The sequence below is a fragment of the Misgurnus anguillicaudatus genome, chromosome 7, assembly GCF_027580225.2.
Source record: "Misgurnus anguillicaudatus chromosome 7, ASM2758022v2, whole genome shotgun sequence".
Lineage (NCBI taxonomy): Eukaryota > Metazoa > Chordata > Actinopteri > Cypriniformes > Cobitidae > Misgurnus > Misgurnus anguillicaudatus.
In genome coordinates, this window is record NC_073343.2 from 16,938,234 (window position 1) to 16,960,399 (window position 22,166).

General features: G+C 38.5%; 1 protein-coding gene across 4 annotated transcripts in view; it reads left to right on the plus strand.

Annotated features, from left to right (window-relative positions):
• The window catches only part of LOC141348949 (ribokinase-like), an 82,016-nt gene that overhangs the window by 34,877 nt on the left and 24,973 nt on the right, over positions 1–22,166 (plus strand). For 3 of the 4 annotated variants that reach the window (XR_012370530.1, XM_073869484.1, XM_073869482.1), the window contains exon 6: positions 13,292–13,456. The exons of the other annotated variant lie outside the window; for it this stretch is intronic. Coding sequence is in view for 2 of the 3 variants with exons in the window: in XM_073869484.1 (XP_073725585.1) it covers positions 13,292–13,456 (165 nt within the window). In the remaining variant the exon portion in view is untranslated. The remainder of the gene's footprint in view (positions 1–13,291; positions 13,457–22,166) is intronic. 4 annotated transcript variants of the gene reach the window in all.

The following is a 22,166-nucleotide window of genomic DNA, read 5'->3' on the forward strand; positions in this document are numbered from 1 at the left end:
TAAACGTGAACAAAGATAAGTTACAAGGAAAAGTCTTGTATCTCTTAAATCAGCTGTGGTTTTCCTAACACATTTCAGCTGTTTATTTGTATCCAATTGTTTGTGATGCAACTGCAAAACATTTTTGGTAGGATATGCAATATACAACCTACAAAAGGGTAGCATATCGATATGTAAAAAATCTTTCGGTTTTAAAAATGTTTAAACTTCTTTCGTCTCCATGACAATTTTCTCTCACAGTAATCATTCCACAAACAAACATAGCCTGTTATATTTAGTTCTTGGCTTTATGGTAAGCCAAAATGAAACACTGATGTCTAGTAACATGAGGTGTGTTGTATATCATCTACGGTTGTATAATTTTTGTTTTAACAATTTTAAGTTGAAATTATTAAATGCGTCACTCAGATTTCCAAAACCAAACAAAGACATGTTATAGGAGCACACAGAATATAAAACTGGAATGAAGATGTGATATTGTTTCTGTCTAACAGTTTAATAAACAAGATCTTATTCATTTTACCAACAAAAGTAGTTCCAAACAGCAGAAAAAGTGAATTTTTTGACTGCACACAGCTGTTTTTTGTTTCTGAATGAGTTTGTTTTAAATCAATTGAATTCCTGCAAATTGAAAAGAGGTGAACAAGGTGACAAGGTTCCGAATAAAATATGTGTAGGGGCGTCTGCAGACCCCTCCCCAAAAGAAAATTTTAGAATTTAACATGTAATTTAAGCATTCTGTTGCACTCTAATGCAAAAGTGAAAAAAGTCTTAACTCTTAATTTAGCAAATGTAAAATTGAAAAAAGGGGGAAAACTTGTGAATTGTGAAGTGTTACATTGATTATACTGTGTTGGATTTAATTGAACTCTGTTGTCATGTGTAGCATGACAACACTGTAATACAGGGATCGGCTGGGAACTATAGATGCCTCATGTCCTGTATAGGTCATCGAGGCGGCCTCATTAGAGAAAAGTAACCGTTACATTGTAAATAAAGAAAGAAATTACAAGATTCAGGGCTGCTGCTGGCCAAATGGGTGCCCTAGGCAGACTTTTACTGTGGTGCCCCCATGTTTATGTTCTCAGTTTGGTTGATTTATCACTCAAGCATTCAGTTAAGCAGGATTTGTTAATTCAAATAATGAATAAGGGCATAGACCCTTGTTATTAGCATATACAAAACAACAAATGTCTTTACATATATAATTATCTTTACCATGCTTTAAAACGCAATGCAGCACAAAGTAATTTAAACAATTGAAGTTACATGGTATAAATTGGTACATTTTTATATGATTTAAATCAGGCAGATGAGTTGGTGGTGTCAGCAGCCAAAGCTATACACTTTTATAGGCTTGTGAGCTGACCTAAAAAAGTGATTCACAGGTTTTATTGTAAATTTTCCTTTTCCATTTTGAGACAGAATGCTGTGTCTTCCCGGGCACAGTTGTCTATCGATTGTGACATGTGTTACTGTGCAAACGAATGGCGTATGATATCAAAGTATCGTGAGAGCAGACTGCTCTGCATGCTTTCAAAATCGCTCTCGCTGTACTTTTATGTTTTTTGTGGATTGATCTGCACAGTTCCATCGAACACACATTTTTCAGTCATCTGCTTACTCACCGCAAAATGCTGTATATAACATCATATAGTTTGTATGCATGTTGTTGTGATTCATATTTATACAGAATAAATGTTTTAAGACACCCTTGATGGTGCGTGCAGCCTTAGGGGTCGATCACACCAAAAGCGTTTATGGCAGTTGCAGGCACCTTTTTTGAATGATATTCTATGGGCAGGGAGCATTTGCGCGCTTTTTTTAAAAAAAGGCAGTGCATCGCACCTTGCGTTTCAAAGTGTTTAAAGCGCTTTTGGTGTGATTAGCCACTTAAAATGCATCCCCCAGAGGACACAGCCTTTGAATTGAAGTGAATCTTTCGACATTGTGCCAGTTGGGAGATTGTATACAGCTGTATGTGCATGCGGCAAGATAGGCCCAGCATAGCAAAACTAACAACATGCAACAATCTCAATGACCAACTGAGTAACAGCCTACTGTACTAAGCATCAGCCAAAAACCCATGACAGGGCTCAGTCAAGCATAAGCATAAATAACCCTAACACCTTTAGACTAGGGCCATAATATACAAAGGGCATTCCACTCCCTGGCTAGAATATGTCAGTGAAATAGCATCAACCACCCAGTGGGAAAGTCTTTGTTTGGAAACAGGACATCCTTTAGGCGCAGAGCGGTCAGTATAAGCCTTAAGCGCTCTCCCTGGGCAAAGCTCACTCTGTATGATCGCGTCTGTAGATGCCGCATCGTCCGAGAAAAAGGCGGGGATAGAAATAACCTGCGCTCTAAATGCCCAGGATAGCGTTTTAGGCACATAACCTGTTCTGGGTTTCAGCATGACATTACAGTCTCCCGGTCCAAACTGTAAGCATTGCACGTTGTGAACTTGGCATTCCTGCATGTTAGACTGAGTGTGACAGAGAAATGGGAAATAATCCACCAACAAATGAAAGAGTAGTTTCTGAAATTTCATAATAAGCACCAATGAGGTGCAGGTCTCTCTCTCTTTCGCGCCCGTGCTCGCTCTCTCTGTGCTCGTGCAGCTGAGTCTCTGGCATGCGAAAGAAACTGTGCCGACAAATAAAGAAAAGAGTTCCCGCACATAATACTGTTCTTATACATTTAAGTTTACTCGCGTTTATATCAGTGACGCGTGCGCAGCTGGAGCGATGTAGTTTGACGCGATGTTAGCTTACAGTACACACATCTGTTGGTTTAGATTAGAAACACGACAAAGAGACGCAACGGTAAAGGTGCAAGTCTTAAAAAGTAAAGAGTGACAAGACCATCTTAAATGATCATCCCCTGATAGCACCATTCATATTTATAATCTCCTTATCTTAAGATCTTATATACAGGTATGTTCCCTGTCTGTTTTGTGCATATTCATGCTTGTTCGTTTTACATGCTAATGTATGCATAAATACTAAATACAATGCATACTATATCCTCAATATCCTACAAAATAAATAACTGTTTAAAAAATAAGATTTTGTCTATAAAGAATTATCTTTTGTTATCATTAATGCATTTTCACTTTAAAACAAACTTTAACTTCTTATATTTTTAAAACTGTGCTGAGTATTTGGTTAGTGAGCGGCAATGAATTTTCTGCAAATTTGTATATTCCAAAAACTATATAAACATAAAGCTTATTATAACATATATACTTTCACACATTTTGGTTTTATTATCACCACAAGTTGCTGTGTGTGGTTGTTAAATAAAGTGTCTTGTGTTTATGCTCAAGTGGGCTCAGTGATATGTTAATAATGATATTATGGTGTTTTCTGGGTCAAAGAGGGAAAACTCACTGTTGTATGTCTCGAAACAAAGTAATGCATTTTGTGATGTAGATTGCCTAGATATTACACTTAAAAAAAGAGACTATAAATCGAGGGTATGGGGGGCCTACAAAACCTCTCAGCTCCAGGGCCTCACATTAGGTTAAGGCGGCCCTGTGCATAAGCGTTAATTTTTGCATAATATGGGGCGCTACAGAGCCCTCCTGCCAAGCACAGGTGCCAGCCTTTGCCTGGGCCTTAAAGGGAAAGTAAGTAGAATTTCCCCCCATCTAGTGGTTAAATTGTATTTTGCATTAGTGCTCTCTAGCGCACCATTCCACACATTGTAAACAACAATGCCCGCCGGGTTAAATACACACGGAATCCTAGTTTTCCTCATCTACTTTGTGATCAACAAACAAACAAAAACAAAATAATACTTTTGATGGCATTGGTAAACCTGTGGTGGTTTTCTGTGGTGGGGAAGAAACGTAAGCCACTTGGGCAAAGGAAAAATCAATCCAATGGGACACAGATATCGACTTTTTACTTCTACTTCTTACATTTTCACGCAATTATCTGTACTTTCTACTCCTTACATTTTAAAATCACCTTGTTACTACTATTTCATTTTGGCTTGTCCTTGTTCTAGATAAATTGCGTCATCCGTATGAATGTGATTGTGGTTGGATGAGAAGTATAAACATACATTTTGACACCCTATTGGTTTGTACGCGATTTCCGCGCCCCATCTGACTGCAGATGATCAAAAGTTTGTTCGATGGCACTGAACAGAGAAACATAAAAGTACAGCGAGAGCAAATAGAAAGCATGCGGAGCAGTCTGCTCTTGCAATACTTTGATATCATTGCCCAGTAATGCACGCCAAAATTGATGGACACCTGTGCATGGGAAGACACAGCATTCTGTCTTCAAATGGAAAATAAAAGTCTGAAATAAAACTGTGCATCACTTTCAGGTCAGTTCACATTCACAAGCCTGTGAAAATGTATATCTGGCTGCTGACACAACCAACTCATCTGCGTGATTTAAATAGTATAACAGTATACCAATTTACACTCAACTAAAGGATTATTAGGAACAATCTTACTAATACTGTGTTTGACCTCCTTTTGCCTTCAGAACTGCCTTAATTCTATGTGGCATTGATTCAACAAGGTGATGAAAGGATTCTTTAGAAATGTTGGACCATATTGATAGGATAGCATCTTGCAGTTGATGGAGATTTGTGGGATGCACATCCAGAGCATGAAGCTCCCGTTCCACAACATCCCAAATATGCTCTATTGGGATGAGATCTGGTGACTGTGGGGGCCATTTTAGTACAGTGAACTCATTGTCATGTTCAAAAAACCAATTTGAAATGATTCAAGCTTTGTGACATGGTGCATTATTCTGCTGGAAGTAGTCATCAGGGGATGGGTACAATGTGGTCATAAAGGGATGGTCAGAAACAATGCTCAGGTAGGCCGTGGCATTTAAACAATGCCCAATTGGCACTAAGGGGCCTAATGTGTGCCAAGAAAACATCCCCCACACCATTACACCACCACCACCAGCCTGCACAGTGGTAAGAAGGCATGATGGATCCATATTCTCATTCTGTTTACGCCAAATTCTGACTCTGCCATCTAAATGTCTCAACAAAAATCGAGACTCATCAGATCAGGCAACATTTTTCTAGTCTTCAACTGTCCAATTTTGGTGAGCTCGGGCAAATTGTAGCCTCTTTTTCCTATTTGTAGTGGAGATGGGTGGTACCCGTTGGGGTCATCTGCTGTTGTAGCCCATCCACCTCATGGTTGTGCGTGTTGTGGCTTCACAAATGCTTTGCTGCATACCTCGGTTGTAACGAGTGGTTATTTCGGTCAAAGTTGCTCTTCTATCAGCTTGAATCAGTCGGCCCATTCTCCTGACCTCTAGCATCAAGAAGGCATTTTCGCCCACAGGACTGCCGCATACTGGATGCTTTTTCCTTTTCACACCATTCTTTGTAAACCCTAGAAATGGTTGTGCATGAAAATCCCAGTAACTGAGCAGATTGTGAAATACTCAGACCGGCCCATCTGGCACCAACAACCATGCCACGCTCAAAATTGCTTAAATTTCCTTTCTTTCCCATTCTGACATTCAGTTTAGAGTTCAGGAGATTGTCTTGACCACGACCACACCCCCTAAATGCATTGAAGCAACTGCCATGTGATTGGTCGATTAGATAATTGCATTAATGAGAATTTGAACAGGTGTTCCTAATAATCCTTTAGGTGAGTGTATATTATCTCCTGTAAAGGATCTTTTGTAAAAGGTGCATGTAGCTTTCTAAAATCGTCAATTAAATATAAAACTCAAACTATAACCAGAGGTTCAGACTAGCTCCTTCTAGCCGCATATAGTTAAATCATATTACTATATAACAACTTAATTATAACAAAGATTATTATGATTACCAAATGCGATTACAAAACAACTTAGTTAAGGTTAAATAATTAATCTGACCATACAGTAACCAGAGGTTAATAGCTAAAGCAATTTAACAATACCTCTTCATGGTCACATGCTCTCGTTAAAGGGACCCATGTAGCCCCTACAGCTGTTTAGAATAGAATTATAATGATGAGGTTCGGGCTAGCTCCTTCTAGACGAATATAGTTAAATCATAAGACTATATAACAACTTAATTTTAATATAAATAATTAGGACTATCACTGCGATAGCCCATACGTCTGCACAACTTAGTTACAAGGCAGATCCTAATAAGCATGAATTAACCCTGACCATAAATGTATGGTAACAAAGGATATCGTAATACCTTAGAGTAACTTATAAATGCAAACGTTACAATTTATTAACCAGGTAGGACAAACATAATTAAGAAGCCTATTTACAATCCGATTCAAATACGAAACAATAAAACGAAAAACCATTGCATACCTGGTAAGGATGAAGATCTGGTTACAGATTCATTAAAAAGAAATAAAAATGATGCTGTGACAGGACAGCATCATGGGTTTTCCTTTCTTTATATAAAAAATCCCACCTGAATCTTTTAACATTTTCCTTAAAGGGGACAGAGAATGAAAAACCATTTTTACCTTGTCTTTGTTGAATAATGGTAGTCTACCCACATTCACAAACATACAAAAAGTGCTAAACATGCTAAACATCTCAGTCTCATAGAAATTCCTCTTTTAGAAATGTCTGCCAGAAAACAGCCCAATCTGAAAAACTGATGCTTATGACATCACAGGCATCTAACTGCCCATCCACTTTAAAATAATTGGCTAAATTTTTTGAGTGGCAGCAAAGTCAGCCAATCGGTAATGAGATTGCAAGTTAAGCCAGTAGGGGGAGCCAAATAGGTGCAAAACTACTTGTTTGAAATCCCCCACCCTAATAGAGCTATCTGGGAGAGGTTTTTAGGAAGCTTCTAAGGCATTACAGACCCAAACAAAATTTTTTTTGTCTACATGTCACATCACAGAACAAGGATAAATACTCCGTTCAACCATTCTATGTCCCCTTTAAATATCCAGAGAACAAAGCTTTGTGATAAAGATATACTGATTGGTTCTTGTAAGCCCAGGGGTGTTGCCTAATATACATACAGTGGGTGATTGGCAGGGCCGGAGTGGGGCCACTTTTCAGCCCGGGAGTTTCAGGCCCAAGACCGGCCCACTTTTTCCATAGTGTTATTCCAAATTAGCACTTTTTTCAAATTGGATAAATAAAGCAACAGTCCAGCTCTTACTATAGTTTCTATTAATATCATGGTTAAACAAATAAGGTAAAAGTTAAATAATATTTCACTTAAGATGAGAAGTTAACAAAAATATTGAATCCAATATTGGGTAAATATATAGTGATTTATAAGCTTTTTTTTCGGCTGGTCATTTTTGACTGGGAACACAAAAGGTGTTATATGGTTCTGAACACAACCTGAGGGTTAAATAACTTTAATTCATATTGTTTTCTCATGGCCTCCTCGTTTTCAGCGGCGAACTGGCTTATCTGCTGCTCAGAAGCTGCTTGCATAATATTTGCAAAGTCTATGAATCGCCATGTATACACAAAAGGCTAATATTTTAACAAAAAAAAGTTGGCTTGTAAATAGTTTGACAACGGTATTCGCCGAATAATTACGTTGCTAATGCTAATCATTACTAGGCTTATTTCTCTTTAAGTTACCTGTTGTTGTCCTCTTGAAAATAAATCTGTAAGTTTGGCACATTTGGCAGCATCATCCTTAAATGGATTTTTTCTTTAACCTGTTTTTTATGCCCTCCTCCTCTCAGGCGCGTATTGTTACGGTAGGGCCGGCCCTATGAGGTGCGGGAGTTGACAAAAGTGAAGCGAACTCTGCGAGAGAGAGCGAGACCGCGCGAGAAAGAGTGAAACCACGCGCGAGAGACCGAGTGTGCGCGCGAGAGGGAACGAGACCGCGCGAGAGACCGAGTGTGCATGAGAGAGAGCGAAACCATAAATAATAAGCACTACTTTCATCAAAATGACAAAGATATCAATATTTTATACATAATATAATGATTAAAATATTTGCCTAGGACAAGTGTAACTCCGGCATTAGGTGTTTGAGTAATAATCGAATTAATCAGTGCATCAAAGTCAGGATCTGAAATTGTGCTGAAATTAGTCTCCATGCTATATCGAAGATGACGTCTTCGTACTGTTCGACAGCTCACACCCAAACAGGTAGAAATAGCTGTCCATGACATTCCTGTCTCTCTCAGCTGGATCAGCTGTTCTCTGGTCAGATCATACCTGTGTAAATGACTTTTAGTGCAGTCATGTGTCAAACAAAAAAAAGATTTTTATACAATGTTTTTCTGTTTTGTCCAATTCTTCTCATTAAGTGGTTCTCTATTGCCTGTTCATTTTAAACTAATTAATAACTCTATCCACAGCTCTGTAGAGTTGTATCCTGTTGAATAATAATTTCTAAATATTTCAACAGTGTGCACAGCACATTTAATAAATATATAACAGTGATAACATTTCTAAATATTACTTCAGTCAGAACCACTGTTGCTGGTTATCAAGAGTAATATATTAAATCATAAAATATTGGTTGTTTCATAATGCGGTAGGCTACTATTCTGCGCTGAACTATAGATATTCTATAGATGTCTGAAAATCTGTATAATGTTTATTTTTATGCATTTGGGGTAGACTATCATCATACATGTGTTTGTTATTTAAAAAAAAAGTAACACATTCACCTTGGTCGTCCACCAGTCCTAGAGACTGATATATGAATTGTCGGTGTACATTGAGGATGAAGGAAAAGTTCAAGTTGTAGTAACATTTCTGAGAGACTGGCATGTAACTCGGATAACATGGGCGTTATTTGGTAGTTCTATGAAAAAGTTTGTGTTAAAATTATACATATCTTTTTTCATACAAAGTATTGCTTATAGCCTAAGATCCAACATCCTAATTCAAAAAAGTGTCCCTCCAATAACCTGTGACAGTGCTCCATGGTGTTAAAATTTCTGGACAGCATACATTCATCATAAACTCTCACACAAGTGTTTAGCTCTCTGAAATATCTCTATATTTCGTTGCACTGACAACTAATTTAGTACTAGCATAATTGATAATAAAACTCTTTTTTAGACATATTTTTAAAAAAAAATGCATTATACCTCCAATTAACGCAACCATACAAGTTAAAATTGTTCAGTATATTTGATCCTTTACCCGACACCCGTTCTTTCTCGCGCACACTCGGTCCCTCTCGCGCGCGGTTTCGCTCTCTCTCGTGCACACTCGGTCTCTCGCGCTGTCTCTTGCGCGTGGTTTCACTCTTTCTCGCACAGTCTCGCTCTCTCTCGAGTTCGCTTCACTTTTGTCAACTCCCGCGCCTCATACGGCCCAGCCTACCGGAGAAAAGTTTTCTTGGATGTGCTATGGACCGAACCAACTCTATGGGAGGGGAGGGGGAAACTCCCTCACATGGTACAACCCATGCAGAGGCTGCGCGCTGCAGTGTCAATGCGAAACGTGTGAAGTGTCATTTAAGAGAAGATAGACTCACTTAACGTGACAAATGTAAAAAAAACTTGACCGGCCCAAAAGTGAAGCGGCCCACCGGGAATTCTCCCGGTTCTCACGATTACCCACCCCGGGCCTGGTGATTGGTCAACATGTCTATGGTAGGAGCTGTCTCCCAACATTAGGTTAAGTTTACCTGCTTTGTCGTCACACTATAACATTGAATTCTGTTGTTATATTAATAAACCAAATTGTACCACTTACATTGAAACCATTTATAATTCATATGACAAGACCAGTTTTCAGATACTTTGTGAATGCAGAATGTAGCATTCCATATACAGTTTGCTTTGAGAACATGAGGAGAGGTGGACGAGAAAGTGCTGTAGGGTGTGACTCTTCTATCCTCACACCATTTGGGGGGGTTCTCGGTAGGGATGCACGATCTTGATTTTTCATGGCCGGTTTTTATACTGATTTTCTTAACAAGCAAACTGTCCGATTCCGATCCGATTTCCGATTTTTTTTTTCTTATCATGCAACAAACAACAAAGAATGAAAGTATACATAAACAATATGTTTATTTGGCATTTAACAGGCTAAACTTGGTTTGGCTATTGAAAACAATAACTGTAACCATCTAAAATTAACAGCAGTAACTGTGCAGTAGGCTACATTCAATACAAACATAAGTGGTTAAATGAGACCATGACATGGATGGTTGAGTGAGGGTTGATGGTCTTTACTGTTTTGCATCATCAACAGACTTTTGATACTTATTGTGTTCTATCAGGTGATGAACTTAAATGTCTGACCAAGTTTGTTGTGGCGAATGCAGGGCTCTCAGGTTTTATTTAAAAGTTTGGAGTGAGATAACATCTGTTAGGGGAGGAGCCCCTCTGCCCCACCAAATTCTTAAGTTTTTGCTAGCAGTTCAATGTTACCTTTATTCATAACTGACCAGCACAAATATAAATTATAACAATTGGTAAGTCTGATAAAAGACAAACAAATTGATCCAAATTAAATAAATTACTCTACATATTAAAAAATACAAATGTATCAAAATTAAAATGAAATCTGTATTATATACAATAGGATTGCAGCACTTGTTTAAGCTTGTTTATTTTAAGCTGTGTTTGAGAGATAAGGTTACATGTTCAGTACTACATGACAATAATAATGAAATACATCTCTGGTCATTTCATTAATTTCAGTAAGACTCTACGTTAGTTTCAGGTAAGCTTAAAGGAAAAGTCTACTCATTTTCAATATTAAAATATGTTATTCCTTAACTAAGAATTGTTGATACATCCCTCTATCATCTGTGTGCGTGCACGTAAGCGCTGGAGCGCGCTGCGATGCTTCGATAGCATTTAGCTTAGCCCCATTCATTCAATGGTACCATTTAGAGATAAAGTTAGAAGTGACCAAACACATCAACGTTTTTCCTATTTAAGACGAGTAGTTATACGAGAAAGTTTGGTGGTACAAAATAAAACGTAGCGCTTTTCTAAGCGGATTTAAAAGAGGAACTATATTTTATGGCGTAATAGCACTTTTGGGAGTACTTCGACTCGCTTGAAAAAGTCCGCTCCCCTTCTCACTCTCATAATGGGAGAGGGAGGGTGTTACTGCGCCGAGTCGAAGTACTCCCAAAAGTGCTATTACGCATAAAATATAGTTCCTCTTTTAAATCCGCTTAGAGAAGCGCTATGTTTTATTTTGTACCACCAAACTTGCTCGTATAACTACTCGTCTTAAATAGAAAAAACGTTGATGTGTTTGGTCACTTCTAACTTTATCTCTAAATGGTACCATTGAATGAATGGGGCTAAGCTAAATGCTATCGAAGCGTCGCAGTGCGCTCCAGCGCTTACGTGCACGCACACAGATGATAGAGGGATGTATCAACAATTCTTAGTTAAGGTAATAACATATTTTAATATTGAAAATGAGTAGACTATTCCTTTAAGCTTCTGATTGCAAAGCAGTTGGGAGTTTTAAATAAATCAAGCATAATTTAACATGTATTCGCCTATATTCAAGAAACCTGCGTTATTTACAGCATTTATCGGATCTTGCTCTTCTAACTTTCACTCAGTGCCTGCACGTGCCGCGCATCCACATCAGAGGAGCGCGAGAAAAACTTGAGACCGCTAAACTCGACAGATAACTTCCCTGCGCCTCGTCCATTAATTGTATATAGCAGGAAAAGTTATCAGTCTCTTAAAAATATAAGGTGTGAGTGTTTAAACTGACTAAAATGCGTGTATCTCACAGTGAATGCGTGAGACTTGAGAGCCCTGCGAATGTACTGTTGTAATCTCTGCGATTAACTTGTCCTTTACAGACATTGCAGCTTGCAATCTTAATGTCCTGTGCACAGATTTCGAAATGCTTTTACACAAAAGACATGTTTGCGAATGATAAAAATGTAGTCTTTGCACGCAGGTGCGCTTCCGGAAAAATCGGCCGAAAAAATAAAAAAAACGGCCGGTTGCCGATCGCGCAAAAACCGTCCGGTTCTGATCTCTGGCCGTTCAACCGACATTGTTGCCTGGGTAGCGTATGTGTGTGGGGCAGGTCTATCAAATAAAGGTCCAGATTCTATTGGGGAAGGGGCGTGTTTGTTTTGGTGATTTCAAATGTCAACATTGGCTTTCAGAGATCATGGACCCTGCCTTTAACTAAAGAGGGCATCACTGCAAAAGTCTGCACCATTTGGACCATTACAATACTTATAGGCAACTAGCCATCATATCATCCTCTTCATGGAACACATGTTAATGCTCAGTAGTACACACATTTGGTTCTTTAATGCAGTGGTTTTCAAACTTTTTTTGGCATTCTGCCCCCCTTGTGTACGGTGCATCCCTTCGCCCCCCAAACCCCTCCCCCCCCCCATAGAAAATGTATGACGAAAAACATTCTAAAACATAAAATTAGAATTAAACAAAACGTATTAAAGGCGCTCTAAGCGAATCTGTGAGACGTCACTTTTTGTTGATGTTTGAAGCGTAGCTAACTCCTCCCCCTTCCTTCCGTGCTTTCATGAACGCGCCCAGCCTCCACCCCAAAATCCTTCTTGTTGTTTATTTCGTGGTGTTAGGTTTTGCCACTGTGTTTATATTGCAGTTTGCGAAGCCTGGGCTGTCTACAGAGATCGCGTTTTTTTACAGTTTGATCAGCGGACAGGCAGCAAGCAGATAGTGATGAGATGTTTGCTGTATGTAACAAAAAATGTTTTATGGTCTAAAACGTGTGAATTCGCTTAGAGCACCTTTAAATTACAATGTAAAATACAATGTATTGCTGTTGGTTAGTAGCCTTATTTTTCTGACGGTTTAATTACACAGAACTTATGACAAAGTAATATATTTTATAAAATATTATAAAACTGGGGCCCCTGGCACCATCTCGTGGTCCCCAGTTTAAAAAAAACACTGCTTTATTGTATTTGTTTGCATTGTACTAAAATGCGTTCATTTTTAATGGGCATATACTGTATGCAGCTGAAACAGATAGCTAGTGCAGGGGTAGGCAACTTTCAGTCACCTGAAAACTACAGGTAGGCAAGATTTTATCAGGGTTGGTGCTAAAAAAATGTTTTTTTTTTTGAGGAGATAGGGTAGTGCACAATAGGCCCCTGTGGCACGACCTAGGCTTTTGTCCTTAATGGCAATTTTTTCCTTACATTACTTATAGTTTTATACTTTAGTTTGGAAACCAGTACTTTTACACTTTTACTTGAGTAAAAGTAAAGCTTGAGTTGATACTTCAACTTCTACAGAAGAATTTTTAAACCCTAGTAGATGTACTTCTACCTGAGTAATGAATGGGAATACCTTTGACACCACTGACTAGGTCACATTATTTGTATGTGACATTTACAGGGGAGAATGCTATAGTGATTGTGTCTGGTGCTAACATGCTGCTGGAACAAATAGAGCTACAAAAGGCACAGTCTGCCATCACTAGTGCCAAGGTGCTTATATGCCAGCTTGAAATCAACCCAGATGTATCACTACATGCCTTGAAAATGGCCAAAAAGAGCCACGGTGAGTCAAACCCTTCAGCTTCATGCTGAAGTAAATAAAAATAAAAGAGGAGTCACTAGAAGTCGTCACACAATACCAGACGTTTGAAAACTTCTTGTAAGCCTTCATTTTTTTGTCCTCCAGTTCTTTTCGATGTACTATGGCTTCGTTAGCTGGGATTTCACACCCCAGATTTTCCGCTGCGATTGTGTGGTGCTGAACTCAGACGCATCAGGCATTAGTAGATCACTTGCACCTCAAGAGCGTCAGCTCTGCTTATTTGCGACCCTGAACTAATTTGCGCTGCTCTTAGTAGATTACATTGGTCATTATAGAAAATCAGCCTGTGTTATTTATGTACGCCTTTTTAGTAAATAACCAGCAGATTTTACCACTCCCATCTCCCCTTAGTGGAATTGCTTATATGCCCAGTTTAGTAAATCTGGCCCATAAAGTTTTATATACAACCCCAAATCCGAAAAAGTTGGGACACTGTAGAAATTGTGAATATAGACAACATATCAAATGTTGAAAGTGATATATTTTGAAATGTCATGCCAAATATTGGCTCATTTTGGATTTCATGAGAGCTACACATTCCAAAAAAAGTTGGGACAGGTAGCGATAAGAGGCCAGAAAAGGAGGACCAATGTTTAGGAATAGGAATATTGTCCCATTCTTGTCTAATTTAGACTTCTAGTTGCTCAACTGTCTTAGGTCTTCTTTGTCACATCTTCCTCTTTATGATGCACCAAATGTTTTCTATGGGTGAAAGATCTGGACTGCAGGCTGGCCATTTCAGTACCCAGATCCTTCTTCTACGCAGCCATGATGTTGTAATTGATGCAGTATGTGGTCTGGCATTGTCATGTTGGAAAATGCAAGGTCTTACCTGAAAGAGACGACGTCTGAATGGGATCATGTGTATCTAAAACTTGGATAAACATTTCAGGATTGATGGTGCCTTTCCAGATGTGTAAGCTGGCCATGCCACACGCACTCATGCAACCCCAAACCATCAGAGATGCAGGCTTCTGAAAAGAGCGCTAATAACAACTTGGGTTGTCATTGTCCTCTTTAGTCCGGATGAAATGGCATCCCAGTTTTCCAAAAAGAACTTCAAATTTTGATTCATTGGACCACAGAACAGTTTTTCACACTGCCAAAGTCCATTTTAAATGAGCCTTGTCCAGGGAAAACGCCTGTGCTTCTGGATCATGTTTAGATATGGCTTCTTTTTTGACCTATAGAGTTTTAGCTGGCAACGGCGAAAGACACGGTGGATTGTGTTCACCGACAATGTTTTCTGGAAGTATTCCTGGGCCCATGTTGTGATTTCCATTACAGTAGCATTCCTGTATGTGATGCAGTGCCGTCTAAGAGCCCGAAGATCACGGGCATCCAGTATGGTTTTTCAGCCTTGACCCTTGCGCACAGAAATTGTTCCAGATTCTCTGAATCTTTGAATGATATTATGCACTGTAGATGATGATAACTTCAATCTCTTTACAATTTTTCTCTGAGAAACTCAGAAAACTATTTTTCACTGCAGTATTGGGGGAATTGGTGATTCTCTGCCCATCTTGACTTCTGACAGACACTGACACTCTGAGAGGCTCTTTTTATACCCAATCATGTTGACAATTGACCTAATAAGTTGCAAATGGTCCTTCAACTGTTCCTTATATGTGCATTTAAATTTTCTAGCCTCTTATTGCTACCTGTCCCAACATTTTTTGGAATGTGTAGCTCTCATGAAATCCAAAATGAGCCAATATTTGGCATGACATTTCAAAATATCTCACTTTCAACATTTGATATGTTATCTATATTCTATTGTGAATAAAATATAAGTTTATGAGATTTGTAAATTATTCCATTACTTTTTTACTCACAATTTCTACAGTGTCCCAACTTTATCTGATTTGGGGTTGTAAATATACATGATCGGTCCTCCTATGGAAAATTACACAACCAGCTGTCTCAGTGTCTCAGATATCATTAGAACCATGTATGATCAAAGTCAGAGACATCCTGTACCCGCCTCATGGATTTGCACAATGATGCAACAAGCTCCATCCACAGATGGGTGACACAGATGGATACCCCCCACACCAACGCACCCCGACATTTACATTCACCACCTAAGAACTGCCCAGATACATGCTGCTTTGCCTTTTAGCAGACCATATTTAGTGTTAAGAGACATGCCATTAGCCCAAATTATCACTTGCAATGAATTCATCAGACAATGACGTGTACAGATAGCACTTAGCCAGAACTCAAGGCTTGTATTATGCACTTTCCACCCACACAGACTTACTGGAAAAGAATCTGATGCACGTTTTCCTAATACATTTTTATTAACACTGTCTAGCTTTGATTTTCCCCTGAAATGTAATACATTTCACTAAGCTATGAAGTTAACACACATTTTCTACTTTTGACCTGCATTGAAGAAATATAGCCATTATTCAGTGTTTACTCATTGCCTATTCCGTTTTTACTTTTATGTATTTTATAAAAATTGTCAAATAGTCACATAGTTTCATAGTTTTTTTAATATACAAACATGTATTTTATCAAAACAACTTATATTTTCATAATAAACACAAATCAAAGACCCCCCCCCAAAAAAACCCCAAACTATAAGTGCTACCTAGTATTAAAAAAGGCATAACATTAATCACAGGTTTAATCTGTTAATCACAGGTTTGTAAAAAGGAGATAAAAGGGGACCAATTTTTTTCAGATAACAAAGTCTATTAGGGAATACCTAATTCTTTCCAAATGTAGAGTACTCAACAACTTAGCCAGCAAAAGTTTAAGTGTTCTGACCTCTTTTTTCTTCCCAAAAAGGATAAGTTTTTTGGCCGAGATCAACCCATAAGAAACAAATTGTTGTTGTGTCCATGTAAGTCTCAGGAATTCTTCAGAGACTCCAAATATAATTAAATCTGGTTCAATAGGAATTTCCAATGTATTGGAAAAAAACTCAAAATATTTTGTTATAGTAATTCTGTAATTTAGGACAAAAGACATAGCTGTAAGACAGATTGGCTTCTAAAAATTAATAGTTGTCACACAATGGAGAGATTTCTGGAAATGTTTTGTTAAATTTACATTTGGAATCATAAAGCCTATGAACTACTTTAACTTGTATAAGACAATGTCTGGCATTAATGGAGCAGCTGTGGATCAATTCCAGACATTGTTCCCAGATTTCATTGGCCAGTTCTTCTTCCCAGGCAATTGTAATGTTCTCCAAAGATAGATTCTTCATCTGATCTAGTCACTGATCTATTCACCTTATTCTGCCACGCCCCTTTTTAATTCTTTGCTCTTCCGCATTTTGTCAACCGACTTCCGCTGCTAATATGGCACAGTGCATTCGGTGGTTAGTTTGGTGGTTAGAAGATTGTTTGTAGTTCACTATGGGGCGATTTCCCGGACAGGGATTAGCTTAAGCCAGGACTAGACCTGATTTTAATTGGGAAATATAACTAGTTTTAACAAACATACCATACTAAAAACATTACTTATGTGCATTTTGAGGCAAAACAAAGGGCACTGATGTATTTTAAGGTACGTCAGTGAAAGTTGATTTGAGTTTGGACAGCTCTTAAATTTATTTTATTCTAGTACTAGTCTAATCCCTGTCCTGGAAACCGCCCCTATTAGTTTAGTGAAATGACAAATATCGCTACTGCTGTAAATGTTTTAAATTAGTAGCACGGTTAAAACTTCATACGACGCTCGGATAGTCTTATATTGTCCCATCAATCGTCTCGTAGTTAGACGATATGAATCGGCCGCGGCAAGTAACCTATGGGGCATATTAAATTACCTCGTCCTGTCAGAAGGAGTTGATGCAGCAGTGAAAATTATTAAAAGTACTTATGCCTACCAATATTTACACAGTGATTTCGTCTTTTTTAAAGCAAATGTGCACCTTAGCCAGTCCAATAACTATTTCGTTTTTATGTGGTAATGTACCATGATAGTATTCATTTGCAAACTTGCCAACACTTATTCCTTAAAATCAGGAGACTTAAATCCTTTTAAGTGGAATCTACAAAGCTCACATATGGTTTAGGAAATTCCTTACAGATAATATCTGATCACATTGTAAAGGTTTATATAGCTGCATGACAGGTAACAGTTGATCACATAGTAAAGGTTTAATATAACTGCATGGCAGGTAACATCTGATCACATTGTAAAGGTTTAATATAACTGCATGGTAGGTAACATCTGATCACATTGTAAAGGTTTGATATAAATGCACAACATCATATCACATTGTAAAGGTTTAATATAACTGCATGGCAGGTAACATTTGATCACATTGTAAAGGTTTAATATAAATGCACAACAGATCACATTGTAAATGTTTAATAGCACTGCATGACATCTGATCACATAGGTTTAATGTAACTTTACATGTAAAATCAGGTCACATTGTAAAGGTTTATAAAAATAACTATGGACTAAGAAACTTTTCAGCAAGACCACCCTGCAATAAATTAAAAGACAGCTTTATCAGAGTCATCAGGAGCTGATCCCAAGCGTATTTCTGGAAGCTGTTGGTGTATGTACTGGTAAAGTGCTTGGCGACTGTTTAATGGATGCAATATCAACCCTGTGTAAAGCTGACAAAGATGGTTGTTTCTCAGCAGATATATGAACATTTGTGCCAGCTCAACACATTGAAGCAGTTTCTTGGACAGGGTTTACAGGACTAGGCCTTAATTATATTAGGACATTTTAGTTTTTACAAACAATCCCTACAAAAAAACAAGACTGGTGCGCATCTTGTGACAAAACAATGGCACTCATACATGTTGAGGTATGTCAGTACAAGGTGTTTTTAAATTATTGTAGCTCAAATATGTATTTTAGCCTGGTACCAGGATAAGCCCTGTCCGGAAAAACCGCACATTGTTTTCCCATATCAGATGAAGCTTGCTTCAGGTTGAGTTGTGATTTTAAAGTGTAGTTGTGGTCAGAGACGAATGGATCCTCCCATTGTGGTTCTGCATCACAGTTTAGGAACATGTTGTTTGTATCATCCTCACAGTTGTCCACTGCATCACTACACATCAATGCATCTGTGAAAATAATATAACCATAAACATTTTATGTTAGTATTTCAAATAAACTTGCATCATGAGAATTAATATATAAATGGCATCCATAATTAAACAGAACAGTGTGTGAGAGAGATGCTTTAAAAAGAGACGGTAACATTATACACACAACCTTTAACTTCAGTGTTAAATATGTCGTTTAATAGGTCATTATCAATATCTGAATGAGAAATGAACTGACCTCCTAGCATCTGAAATCTCAGGAATCATGTGGGCTACTGTATGAATGTAATGTACTATAATGTCGTGAAAAATAAGGTGAATATAAATGACTGGATTGTGCATGACGTCACACTTGTGAAGCCACTGTGCCACCATGTTGGTATACCCAAACATTCTATTAAATCAATGGACGTTATTAGATTTTAATGATAAAATATCACTTTACAAGTCTTCGTTTTTATATCTGAACTCTCCCTGTACATTATTACAAAACAAACGTCCTAAGCATGTTAGATTTGTTTCTTTCTGCAAACTCTCTGAATCTGATTCAGGCTCAAACTAAGGCCCTGTTTATATTAGAGCATTTTCGTTTTAAAACTGCATTTTAAAATGAAAACGATCCTCGTTTATACTGGCATTTTAAAAAGAATCTTCATCCACACTATACACCACCATAAACGCATGTAACATGACCAATCCCGTAACTGGGCATGCGCATAAAAGTGTAAAATAATTTATTACTCTAATAATAGCTTACCTTTGCGCATTTATGCAGCCTAGGGGTGTGCGATATTGACAAAAATTCATACCTGGGTCCTTTGCTGGCAACTACAACAGACACTATTTTTGAACCTATAAAAATGTGTTTGTGTTACAAAGACAATTTTGTTTGATTATCTGTACACGCAGGAGATGCTGAAACCGGATTTTGGTAATGGACATTTCGAACGCTACAAGGATTGACCAATCACAATCGTTTAGAACCCCTGACCAATCAGAGTATACTTTCCGTTTGTGGGGGTGGGGCTTTGTAGAGACACGCGCTGCAATCAAGCGTTTTAGAGAGAGGTGTTGCAAATATCAATATTATGAGAAAAATAATGCGTTTTGTGGCAGGCCCCAACAATAAATATATAAACTTTTTTGTGCTTAAATTAGTAGCTCTTTAAATTCAGTGAAAAAAATAGGTTGGTTCTTTGCGCATGCGCACACATTTTCCCTGGCGCCAAAAGGAGTTTCCAGTCAGGTTCACGGTGGGAACTGAAGATGGTTTATTTCAGCCCCGGTGTTTTGCTCATTCAGTCTATTTGCACAGTAAGTAATATTTCATGAAATACAGCACCTTTATTACAGTGAATAGTTTTATAATGTCTCGGTTGCTATCGTAACCTCGGTTCCCTGAGAGATGGGAACGAGACATTGCGTCCGCTGACGCTATTGGAACTCCTCCCTCTTACGGTTTCTCTGAAGCTTTATTGAATAACGCCAGTGTATTGGCCAATGCCGACCATGACGGGATATAAGGCTGTGACTTCCACTACTATATTGGCTGTTTAGGTGGCAAAATTCTCAGATTCTTTCAACTGAACGAACAGTAGAGCTGATCTGAGCAGTGACACAGCGGCTTACGCAGTGTCTCGTTCCTTTCTCTCAATGAGACATTCCCTATTGAGAGCGGTCACTCGACATTGCGTCCACTGACGCTATGGGAGATTGTATCCAATAACGCAGTGAGAATAGCAAAGAGCAACCCCAGTGGAGCTTACTCATGTCCATACACCGCAATGCTTAGGACTCAATCAAAGCTCATCCAGAACAGAATGCATACAGTCACAGTATTGCAGCACTACAGCACAAAAGCAAAATGTTACAGTATGACAGCAGTGGCTAGGCCGAGCCCAACTTGAGCAGTAACAAGCATACCTGCTCCTAGCATCTGCGTGAAAGATAGCGTGAAAGAACGAGAATGAAGCGAAAACATGGCCCCGTACCTCGACATCAACAGAATACAGCGGAACTGGCAATGCGGTAGTGCAAATGCCAAATTAGAAACACACCTCGATCCTAGTGTGGTGGTAATGTTCTGCCCTCCCTTAGCATCTAATGATCCAGTAAACCCAGTTGGATCCCAGCAGCTGACTGCTTACTGTAGGTGGAGCGGGAATAAGCTCACAGAATGAGCTAGGCAGAACACAGCAATCGTGTTTGTAAACTGGCATTGCTAGTATTTCAGATCGAAAATGTATATCTTTGTGTAATTTCATAAGTTCATTTTGGTGTTTGTTTGTTTTCATTGCAGGTTTACAACCTAGCGATCAAACCGATTAGTTAAGTGACGAACTAAACGTCACATATATCTGGATGTGTAAGTTATATGTACCCAATAAATGCACAAAAAGTGGCTCGAGTTGTATCCGCCAGGCTTGTCCTGAAACCCTTCCAGTGGGGAGTTTTATCGATTTAATTCTTATCGACAATTAATCGAAGATCAATTAATTGTTAACATCCCTAATTTAAATCAAATTTTTATCATAATTTATGTGATTTTTTCATAAAAAATTCATATTTTACAGGCAAGCTAATGGTATAGTTGAGGAATTTAGTGGTCATCATCATCAGTCCCATGACCTGGTGTGGTCGTCGGGTCGCTGCACTGTTTAACATCTGATCAGGTCCTTCCATTTTTCTTGGTCATGTGCTAGTGCCTGTGTCTCTGCGAAGCTTTTCATGGTCCATTCTGTAATGTTGTCCGCCCACTTCTTTCTCTGTCTACCTCGTCTTCTGCCACCTGGGACACTACCTTGAAGGATTGTTGTAGACATGTTATTGGCTCTGACAACATGTCCATACCATTTCAGCTTTTTAATTTTAACTGTAGTAAGGAGGTCCTCATACAGGCCTGCTTCACGCCTGATGATGTTTCTCACCAAAAGTACTTCATTTCTCCAAAAACACAGCATTGATGTATAGATGGGGAGTAAACAACAAAATTCATATATTACTTGTTTCATTAAAAATGCATGTATTTTTGTAATCACTCTTTTTATTTCTGGGGTCACTTTTACCCCTACAGAAGTCTAACGTATAAAGGAAAATCGGTGCTTGTGAGGGTTAATAAAGCATTTATTAAAGGTATAGCGAAAGATTTTCCCGAATTATTTAAAAGAACCGCCCCTCCACATTTTTTTAAAAATGTGCACGCACCACACTCTACCTCCTCCCGAGAGGGAACGCCTGTTACACGCGTGCACGAGACAGAGAGAGAGCATGCATGAGCCTAGTTCATCTCTTCGCTCTGTTTACATGTTGCTGTCGGCATGTTTACCGTGTCTGCGCGGTTCATGATTTGTGCCAGGGCTAGCATCGCTAATCATAGCTTACATCAGCTTTTACTAGCAGTGATTTTAAATGGATTTCTCCAAATAGCATGACAAAATGTACCTTTCCAGTAGAAACTTTGTGTGGGAAGCCCAACCTGTACTATTAGCTCACGCCAGCGTGTGAAATAGTCTCCCATAAACACTGGTCTTGTTTCTTTCTTCATAGTCCTTTCTCTTCCTGTCATACAATTCATAGACACTTTTTCTCATGCGACCCTCCAGACGTTTTGAAAAAAAACACTGTGAGAACGCAAGCTT